The following is a 10,403-nucleotide window of genomic DNA, read 5'->3' as shown; positions in this document are numbered from 1 at the left end:
TAATAAGTAGTAGCAGCTGTGTATGTGATGAGTCAAAAGAGCTTGAGGGTCAGCGTGGCAGATGTGTTGTGGCCTACTCTCACATTATGGGACAATACAAGCACTCCATAATATTAACAGATTTGACAAATTAATTTACAGTGAAAGTTTCATACATCAGTGGGTGATATACAGCAGAACACTTTTTAGAACTACAGAATAGTTCAGACAAGTCATATATGAACATACACAAATTAACAATTACCCTCCCTTCTGTTCTCTCACTTCACCAAAAATAATCAACATCTGACTATATCTGTCTCCCTCTCTCTCACACACTTTGTCTACTTCTCCTTTAGCTGCAAGTCAACAGGAAGTATGCCAAACCACAGTCCTTGTCAGAATAACAGAGTGCCTGTTTCAACATGTTGCTGTTTCTGACTGTATGCTGTTCTGCTGAAAATGCTACACAAGCAGAGCAAAACTTCATAGTCATTTCCCCCTTTCTGATGTTCATCTCAAATTATGAGTTTTCACTTTGTTAAAAACAAGGCTATTTGATAACATCGCACCACTTCACTTTTTACAGTAATATTTCATAAATCCATGACACAGAGAGATAGGGGACAAATAAATAGGGGTGGGTTGGGGCAAGAGGAACAGGAAGAGACTAGCGAGAGAGAGCTCGTCACGGTGATATGTGAAGCATAACTGATTCGTTGTCATGAAGAAAACTGCCATGTGAATCAGTGATGCCATGCCTAATCCATGTGGACACAAGAAGATTATGTTTTTCAGAAACTGAACTCCAGGAAAACACAGGTACGATAGACTTATTGAGAGCGTGGGTGGGTAAGGTAATGATTGGCAGGCGGGCAAGTACAATCCAAGATAGGAATTCAGTGCCTAAAGAAGTGAGCAGGAAACCAGTCCTGGTTTTTCATAAACACCACTCTTGAGATTATACCATATTATGCTTACAGGTACAGTAGCCGTTCAGTCTGTGTCACACTAGAAGTCTTCTACATGTGTTGTTGAGAGTTAACATTTTGATCAACTCTATTAGATTACCTAATACATTTTCTTATAACTAGTTCCACATTCCTCACAATGTACAATAGAACATCAGTTGATATATTTGTCTTATCTAATTTTTTGTCAGGTTTACACTGAGACAAATGGATGTTGTCATGGAATACCCAAAGGTCAAAGTTGAAACAGCTGAAGAGGAGCACTTGGAGGATCTAATCATTATTAAGGAGGGGGATGTTGAGGGAGGGATAGAGACAATAACAGGCAAGAGCAACGATGAAGACTCTAGTGCGGAAGAGGATGCCACTGCCAGACATGGACAGATTGGAAAAGCCAACACTGAAAGCGGAGATGGCGACAAAAGAATAAAGGATAACCATATAAATCAAGCAAATGGAGAGACTGGGACAGAGGAGGGGGTTGAGCACATTAAAGGGATGGATGAATTAGTAATGGATGGCCCGAAAATACATGGCAAGAAAGAAGGGATGGCGATGGTGGATAAAACAGAAAAATACAAAACAACAGAACAAGATTTGGAGACGGACAAACCATCACAAGGATTACAAGTTGACACAAATAGACATCTTCCCTTTGACCAGTTGCCCAAAGATACGCTGAGCCCAGAGCATGCCCAAAAACAGGTCTATAACATGCGCTTTCACTAAAAAATACTGCAATTTCCCTTGTGCCCACAATTACAATAATTCCACTATTGGGTTTTCTTTCACATATAGAAAAAGAACAAACAACATCCCAGTGGTGGAAGAATGAGGGGTTCATTTTGTGGTTACAGAATGTCTATGTGTGGAAATGCCAGCGGATTTGAAATGAGTAGTGATACCCCCCATTTTGAAGTCCTTGATAATGACTACTCTTTCTGCAACCTGTCTTTCCCAGGCTCAACGGTTAACCACTTACTTCCCAGACGCTCTGTATGACCTGGTCTTTACTCTGCAAGAAGGAAGGCGACTCAATGACCAGCGGTGCTCGTTCAGAGGGAGGAGAAGATGCCATTCTGAACCCAACACCTACATTCCGGCCCACAGAGCCCACAGAGGTGATAGAATGCGAAAACAACTCCCTGTAATAATAACTAAGTCACTGTGGTAAACATAACAACTTTTGCCATTAGCTTCCCTTGTTTCAACATTGACACGCTGACTCACTTCAAATGACAGAAGGGGAAAAGCTGTAAATAACTGTACGGTACCAACATCCATTGAAGCGCTTCTATCATATAACTGTGGCAGGGACACATATTAGGATGTCATCTGTACATTAGTAAAATATTGAAATAATATTGCTTGAATGATTAACTAGGACACTAAATGAACTTGGCCACTAAATGTAGCATGCCTCCACTCTCTTTCCTCCCCTTCCATTCCCAACAGTGCATTTTTCCTCAATGACCTCGCTGCAGACAGACGAGTTCTTTGACTTGGTGGCTACTTCCCAAGGCCGTCGGCTTGACGACCAGCGGGTGGAACTACATGACACCCCACCCCTTAAGCAGAAAGCCAATAAGAAGAGGAGCAGCGTAAAAGATACAAAACCTAAAAAGTCTGCTCCAATTGCAGTGCAGAACGAGGACTTGTACAATATGATTCTCATCTCGCAAGTAAGTAACTGTAATCACCCAAGCTGCCAATAGTCAATTTGACCAAAACATTATTTTGTTCTTGTCATAAGCAAAATATCATGTAGGCATCATGTCATATGGTGTTACGTTAATATCATGTTACAGTGCCACATTGGCATAACAGATGAAGGATCTTCATTTTCCTGCGCCCCAGGAAATGCAATGACTTTGTGCTTTACATAAATGAACGGAAAGCCCGCACTAACACAGTTATATTAACAGTATTTCCCTTTTCAAGTAGCTTAATTTTGGCCAGTTTATAGCCTAACCACCGATCATGTAACATCATGGACTAAACATTCAAATGCTGTTGCTGCAGGATTATTTTACTGCAACAATACTTGTCAAATGAATATCCTACACCTGTATGTCATGTGCTGTAACATGGGCATTAGGTATTATGTTGTATGGTGTAACAACGTATCATGTCATATGGTGTATAAGCATCATGTCATATGGTGTATAAGCATCATGTTATGTGATGTTACGTATGCGTAATGTCTCGTCTCCGTACCTCAGGTCCAGTGTAAAATAGGCATCAAACCATGTGGTGTTTCTGACTGTCTCTGTACTTCAGGCCCAGGGTAGGCTGGAGGAGCAGCGCAGTGTGGCCCCAGGGCCTATGGATGATGAGGACTTCTTTTCCTTACTGCTGAGTGTCCAGGGAGGACGCATGGAGGACCAGAGGACTGAGTTGCCTGGGATTCTGGGAACCTGAGAGATACACATGCTGTAGAGATGGGCTCAAATGGCTCAGAGTATGTGGTGTAGCCCTATAGAGCAATGGCTTTTGCTTCTTATTCACTTGGCCAGACCAGGCATGACCATTTTGTTCTGTTATGGTCTGAGTTGACAGTATCATCTGTATAGATACCTGCATCAGTCATTTAATAAAAACATTGTATGTGAATAATAGAGTCGTCATTTCAGTTGCATAATGCTGTAGAGTCTAATTCCAATGTTTTTTGTATGATATTAAGCTTACAGAGTGGGCTGATTTGTATGTTGACTGCACAATAATTTGGATGTTATTCAAAATGCCCCTATGCTTTGGGGTGCTTTAAATGTGTTTATTCCAATATGAGGAAATTAGTTTTGCTCACCACAGCAGTGAACGAGTATGAATGAGAGTGTTTGTGTTTCCATCTTATATTTGAATTCAGCTCCTCACGAGAATAAAATAAGCGTTAAATGTTTGACCTGCATCAAGAGTGTTTCTAGTTGTTCCCCGAGAAGGCTTACGATAAAGTCCCTCAGCCTTTGTCTACTGGACCCCACAGAGATTTTGAGGGCCAATGCAAGGGCCAACACAGCATCAAAACCCTGGGGGCCTCCAGGAAGCCTGCAGTCTTGTCAGACTCCAGTCCACTCCAACTGAGACGGCAACTTTCAGAGGAAGTCTTGAACTGTCTGTGCAGAGAAAGTGGTAAGTGATGAGGAAGAATGCTTATTATGGCAGTTCCTCAGTGTGTGATTCAACATTCAAAAGGCCCTCACACATTTGAGCTATCTTCATTGCAGGTTGAATAAGATGAGAAAAAAATAAGAAACCTGCACACTACTGACGAAGGCATTGAGGCCAATACGTGAAGCTTATTAAAGAGCAGTGATAATAGCAAGAGCAGTGAAAAGTTATCATATCATATGACAACTGGCTGCTCGAAGGTCAAAATGCTAAGTATGCTCTGTGCAACACAAGGAACTTGAAGTGGAGTCCTTTCGTTAACTTTCTTTAGCCTTCTAGACCTTCTTTACAATTGTTAAAAACAAAGTCACAAAGTCAGAGAAACTGTTTTGGTGGGATATTAAAAGGAGGATTCTTTTTTTAAATACAAAAAGATAAAGACACAAAATAGATGCAATTGTGAAAGAAAGGCATGAGATAGGCATTGAGGAAAACGTCAACAAACCAGGGGGTGTACAATATATCATACAGTAGTCTGGTAGCATTGCCTGGAATCCAATGAAAGAGAGAGTGACATAATAATGTAAAGGTCTCATTTCTTTATAATGTGTGTATAATGGTGTTTTTTTTTCAGAATGTTGAGGTTCTCAATCCCAGGCAATTTGCCATAACCACTCAATATGCATTATTCAATTGTCAAACGACAGATATCTGCCTTTACATTACAGTGTTGCAATGCACTAGAAATCAACTTTTCAGGAACAACTAGGCTGTTAGGCTAGACTACATGTGCTGAGGATTAATTGTCCACAGCAAAGTGGATATGTATCAACTCCATCCCTTTAACTGTTCAACCATTGTTGACAACAGCAAGGAAAACACACTTGTTCATTTAATATGTATCCAATAAATATGTATCATACGTTTGCGGCTTGCTTTATGCTCATATACGCTCTGATTCCATTTAATTAGATTTCACATAGATTTCCCCCATGTGTAAAAGGCAGAAGGGTGCTTCTGGTCCAGGGCGTTATTGCAGTTCCTCCACTTTATTAACTCGTGACCAAAAGCCCGCCCCGTGACATCATACTTCAAAACAAGGATGCATCTCAAATAAAGAAATGGAATCGTTCGCCACAATCGAAGATCACGTGGATTTGGAAAAAGCTGTAGAATCAGCGCCCTTGTCAAATTCTTATCTACTCAAAGGTAGGCTAAGTGTTGATGTATAAATTAGACTTTTCAATCAACCAGTGGGGCACAGGCTATAGCAGGGGTATTCAACTCTTTATTGAGGTCCTGAGCCTGCTGGGTTTCTGTTATAGCTGATCATTATGTGCGCAGACCTGGGTCTGAATGTGTCCCTCCTGATTAGAGGGGAACAAAGAACGCAGTGGAACTGGCTTCGAAGTCAAGAGTTGAGATTGAGGGGGCTATACATTTCGTTTGCATGGGTTATGCTTCATCCAAATTGATTGTAAAGCAGTTGACAAACCAATCAGATATCAAATCAATGCAAATCGGATACTTTTTGTTAGTTTACTTCTGATATATTGTTACAACATCATAAAATAATTGTATCATGGACTGTCGGCTACTGTTCCAATTTGTAATGCATCGCCGCATTCTCTTCTTGTTTCAAAGCCAAACCTTTTCCATTTTAGTCAACAAATGTTGAAGATGTCATTTCCGCAATAGTTTTTCACAGTTCCTAAAACTACTTTGACCTCGTTGCTTTCCCTTCAGATGTTGTCACTTGTTGTCCTGATGATCCTGTTTCAACCAGAAGAGGGAGGCTCCTCACCTATCTCCTGTTACAATGATCAAGGGGAAGCTGTTGACTGGTGAGAAAACAGTTCTGGGCAGACTGAAGATTGAACTGATATGACCTCCTCCTTCCCTTAGGTCTGTAAGCTACTTAGTCACAGACAGAGTGCAAAGCAATGTATGGGGTGGCAGGTAGCCTAGTAGTTAGAGCATTGGGCTGCTAACCAAAAGGTTGCTAGATCGAATCCCTGAGCTGACAAGGTAAAAATCTGTTGTTCTGCCCATGAACAAGGCAGAATTTGTTCTTAACCGACTTGCCTGGTTATATTTTTTTTTAAATGCTAAAACAACGCACAGTACTGAGAATCAAATACTTTCTCTCAGGTTCTATCTCTACAAACTCCCCCATGTTGATCGTGAATTTCCCAATGATGGACAGAGTTATCTACTGATGGACAAAGGGAGCGAGGGATGGACAGATGGAAATGTGTTGGTAAATGACAGCACTGGAGCCCTGGGGAGGACAGTGGGCCAGCTGTATGAGCAGGGGAAGGTCTGGTTCCTTCTATTATTAATATCTGACCACATTAGAATGAACCATGAAACTTAAAGGGAAAATCCACTCAAAAACTATCAGGCCCAAAATGTTTTTTCATGTTTATTGGAAGTTAAATATCTTGAAACTTGACTGCTGACATGCAAACCATTTTGGGACTGTATCAACAGTCGACTAATTAAAAAAAGACCAAAAGATTGTTTTTGAGTGGATTTTCCCTTTAAGTTTCACTTGCAACACATGTATATACCACTGCTGAGGTTTTATTTTAGGTAGCTGCCCCCTCCCTTTTTATGTCACAGTGGAGTGAGACAGAAGGACACAAAAACTCTAAATGTGCAATTGGAGTTTTCTTTTCACCCAGACAGCCATGATAAATAAATACAGCATATGACATGTTATCAAAGAACAAACACTATTGGTGCTATCAACCTTGTTTGTTTCTGAGTTTAGAGTGTGCAATATGCATGAAAGTCTATATCTTCTGATGATGAGTGTGTGTACTTTCTTTTGCAGAATGGTGACATTGCATACATCCTGTACAATGACCAGAGACCACCCGAGGAGGGAGAAAAGGGATTTGGTTTCCTTAGTAGCCGAGGTGGCCACACCAAAGGTCAGGACAATATAAACCTCAGCTGTATACTGTAACCAGACATTACATTGTAATGCTAACCTCAGCACTCAGGCCTCTGGCCAGCTCCTCCATTTGTAGCATGTACATGTTTTTGTCTGACAAGAGAGTATGTACTGTTGTGAAATGACTCAGCTTTCAATGTGTGTGTTATCTCCCTCTCTCCATCTCAGGTGTTGTCTTATTGGACAAGACACAGGGCTATTGGTTGGTCCACAGCACCCCTCATTTCCCCCCTGTAAAGGAAATCGGGCAATATTCCTACCCAGGTAGTGGTGTACAGAATGGACAGAACTTCATCTGTGTGACCTACCCACTGGAGCGCTTTCAGGCCATTGGTGAGACTGTAATCCTGTAAAAGTCATTTGGAATGCTATAAATGGAATACTATAAATGGAATACTATAAATAGAATTCTGAAAAGTATCTTGGATTATCCACCCTGTTATAATGCATGAAACTGTGAATTGTTTCATGAAGACACAAATGTGTTCTATTTCATGTGACTGTTTCATGCTGAGACAGACTGTCTGTGCGTACCACCCGAGCCGACTAGGTGGAATATCTGTTGACGTGCCCTTGAGCAAGGCACTTAACCCTCATTTTCTCCAGGGGTGCCGTACTATTATTGCTGACCCTACAAACTATGTCATAGTCATTCTCCACAGTAATAGTGGGTCTTTAATGGTAAAGTACTGTTGCCCCTATCACTGAAAAACCTGCATGCAATGAACTTAAAAATTACAATTAACTCATTATTACGCAATAGCTAATAAAGCCACATTAATGTTGACACAATAATTGTGAACAAAAAATAACATTTGCATAAACAATTTAGTTCATTAGCATTTTAGCATATTGTAGTAGCAAGTGCCACTACAACCTGGCTAGCAAATGGTGCTGTTACCGTAGTGACAGATAGGGTTATCCTCTATGGCACTGTAACCATAGAGACCATACTCCTCCCGCGGTGCGATGTTTGCTCTGTAAGTTTCATGTCTCTCGTGGAGTTATACTGAACAAAAATATAAACACAACATGTGACATGTCTGGTGAGTATGCAGGCCATGGAAGAACTGGGACATTTTCAGCTTCCAGGAATTGTTTACAGATCCTTGTGACATGGGACCGTGCATTATCATGCTGAAACATGAGGTGATGGCGGCGGATGAATGGCATGACAATGGGCCTCAGGATCTCTTCATGGTATCTCTGTGCATTCAAATAGCCATTGTTAAAATGCAATTGTGTTCGTTGTCTGTAGCTTATGCCTGCCTATACCATAACCCCACCGCCACCATGGAGCACTGTGTTCACAACGTTGACATCAGCAAACTGCTCGCACACACAACGCCATACATGTGGTCTGCAGTTGTGAGGGCGGTTGGACGTACTGCCAAATTCTCTATTTGGATGCAGCTTATGGTAGAGAAATGAACATTCAATTATCTGTCAACAGCTTTGGTAGACATTCCAGCAGTCAGCATGCCAATTGCATGCTCACTCAAAACTTGAGACATTTGTGGCATTTTATTGTCCCCAGCACAAGGTGCACCTGTGTAACGATAGTGCTGTTTAATCAGATTCTTAATATGCCACATCTGTCAGGTGGATGGATTATCCTGGCAAAGGAGAAATGCTCACTAACAGGGATGTAAACACATTTGTGCACAAAATTTGAGATTGAAAAAGCTTTTTGTGTGTATGGAACATTTCTGGGATATTTTATTTCAGCTCATGAAACATGGGACCAACACTTCACGTGTTGCGTATATATTTTTGTTCAGCTTAAGACGAGTGTCATTAATTGTGATGGGAGTTCTCAGTGGAGGCCAACTTCCATCAACCTCAAAGCATTGTCTTGTCTTAAAACGTTTTCAATCTCAGCCACACTCAGTGGTCTTGTATGTACAGGCATTTGTCTGCTACTCTGTTTGAAGAATTTGAAAAGTTGTCATACTAATAAGTCATGCTCTAGATTAAGATAGGCACCAAGTTCCAAGACAAGTACTATTTACATTTATTTTATTTAACCTTTATTTAAATAGTCAGTTAAGAACAAATTCTTATTTACAATGGCGGCCAAACTGGATTGATCAGTCAATTCATCATTATTTGCTTTACTTTTGACACAATTCATTGATTGAAATGTTTGAAGTGTTCAGTTGACACGTATTATGTTTTAAATTGCAGGAGAGCAGTTGCAGATCAACCAGCCCAATGTGTATGACTGCGGTGTCCCTGCTTCCTTGGCCTCTCTGGTGCCTGCACTGGCTGACGTCTGTAACAACAGTCAAGGTCAGATGGCCTATAGCAGCTTACCGCACACCCAACCTGCATCCAATCGCAGCGTGTCTCTCACCTCATTGGGTGGAACCGAGTTCATCAGCTTTGCCAAGGGGAGATCATTCAATAATGGTAAGGAACCATTTAGAAACTATTAATTTGTCATTTTTTTGTACTGTTGAAGTGTTGTTTCATGGTAAGAATGACTATTCATGTCATTACCATTTTGTCGTTGTGATTGACCCAACATTTAACCACAATATTCCCATTTCCTCTCCTCCTGTCTCCCATTAGATCTGTACCACTCCTGGGTGGCTCCCTCCCTCCAGTCAGACCTCCTAGTCCAGTTCTGGATCCGTTCCACTGGCATCCTGCCCTCTGACTGCTCCCTGGGCTGGAAGGTCCTGGACATCCAGCTTATCTCCCCAGGCGGGAGGATCACCTTCAAGACCTCCAACGACCACTCCAAGTGGGCCGTGAGTACCACCGGGGGTGGGTTGGATGGAGCTGCTGGCTGGGTGTGTGTGGGCGACATCAACCGCAACGAGGCTGAGGAGAAGAGAGGGGGCGGGACGGTGTGTCTGCAGGACGCCACGGTGTGGAAGGCCTATCGGACAGCGGCGCTGGAGTGTGAGATGTGCGGGGGAGAAACTAGCGGGTGTGATGTGGATGTAGAGGATGCAAGGCACTACCAGGGAGATATGAATCAGTAAGCATCAGTGTAAAGTTACTAGTATGCACACAGTTCACACAGTTTTGGAGTGTTTCAGAAATTGCCATGAATAGAAACACACTTGATCATTTTGATGCACGCTATGTAGTTCTATAAGTTGCTAATGACTGTAGGCAATGTTGATTGTGATCTCAGGTATGTTTTTAGACATTTTATGTGTGTCTGTTTTCAACCTTTTTTATGTGACAAATGATTTAACAAAAAAAAAGATTGTTAAAGTATGTGTCATGTTTTTTCTTGAATTCTCTTTTACTTTTTAGTCAAACGTGTGGTGACCTTTTCAGCTTGAAACAGGCAAAGATACTGTCTTCTGCACAAATATTTTGCATAATGTTCTTCATTAAACTTCCTCATCCACCAACAAGCTAGA

General features: G+C 41.4%; 2 protein-coding genes across 3 annotated transcripts; both read left to right on the top strand.

Annotated features, from left to right (window-relative positions):
* The first annotated feature begins 641 nt into the window (after positions 1 to 641).
* LOC112229719 lies at positions 642 to 3,849 on the top strand. 2 transcript variants are annotated; one of them, XM_024395710.2, is made up of 5 exons: positions 642 to 801; positions 1,142 to 1,655; positions 1,912 to 2,071; positions 2,406 to 2,632; positions 3,231 to 3,849. In XM_024395710.2, exons 2-5 carry the CDS (start codon positions 1,158 to 1,160, stop codon positions 3,369 to 3,371), a joined length of 1,026 nt encoding a protein of 341 aa, XP_024251478.1. In that variant the 5' UTR covers positions 642 to 801; positions 1,142 to 1,157; the 3' UTR covers positions 3,372 to 3,849. The 2 variants fall into 2 exon arrangements, with proteins under 2 accessions (XP_024251478.1, XP_024251487.1); XM_024395719.2 differs by lacking the exon at positions 642 to 801 and adding an exon at positions 809 to 962.
* A 1,278-nt stretch (positions 3,850 to 5,127) lies between these two features.
* On the top strand, positions 5,128 to 10,256 carry dnase2 (deoxyribonuclease II, lysosomal). Its single transcript, XM_024395699.2, has 7 exons — positions 5,128 to 5,267; positions 5,805 to 5,902; positions 6,210 to 6,378; positions 6,898 to 6,997; positions 7,189 to 7,353; positions 9,208 to 9,432; positions 9,595 to 10,256. Exons 2-7 carry the CDS (start codon positions 5,805 to 5,807, stop codon positions 10,011 to 10,013), a joined length of 1,176 nt encoding a protein of 391 aa, XP_024251467.1. The 5' UTR covers positions 5,128 to 5,267; the 3' UTR covers positions 10,014 to 10,256.
* The last annotated feature ends 147 nt before the right edge of the window (positions 10,257 to 10,403 follow it).

This window comes from Oncorhynchus tshawytscha, linkage group LG03, assembly GCF_018296145.1.
Source record: "Oncorhynchus tshawytscha isolate Ot180627B linkage group LG03, Otsh_v2.0, whole genome shotgun sequence".
Classification (NCBI taxonomy): domain Eukaryota; kingdom Metazoa; phylum Chordata; class Actinopteri; order Salmoniformes; family Salmonidae; genus Oncorhynchus; species Oncorhynchus tshawytscha.
The sequence above is the reverse complement of the archived record's forward strand: the minus strand, read 5'-3'. Positions and strand labels throughout refer to the sequence as shown.

What these genes read in the sequence shown, in the direction of transcription:
- LOC112229719 (XM_024395710.2), top strand. Translation starts at nt 1,158, where the DNA reads ATGGATGTTGTCATGGAATACCCAAAGGTCAAAGTTGAAACAGCTGAA. An exon ending in CAGAGCATGCCCAAAAACAG is followed by an intron (nt 1,656 to 1,911) that starts GTCTATAACATG and finishes TGTCTTTCCCAG; the next exon opens with GCTCAACGGTTAACCACTTA. An exon ending in GGCCCACAGAGCCCACAGAG is followed by an intron (nt 2,072 to 2,405) that starts GTGATAGAATGC and finishes CATTCCCAACAG; the next exon opens with TGCATTTTTCCTCAATGACC.
- dnase2 (XM_024395699.2), top strand. Translation starts at nt 5,805, where the DNA reads ATGTTGTCACTTGTTGTCCTGATGATCCTGTTTCAACCAGAAGAGGGA. An exon ending in GGAGCGCTTTCAGGCCATTG is followed by an intron (nt 7,354 to 9,207) that starts GTGAGACTGTAA and finishes TTTAAATTGCAG; the next exon opens with GAGAGCAGTTGCAGATCAAC. An exon ending in GGGGAGATCATTCAATAATG is followed by an intron (nt 9,433 to 9,594) that starts GTAAGGAACCAT and finishes GTCTCCCATTAG; the next exon opens with ATCTGTACCACTCCTGGGTG.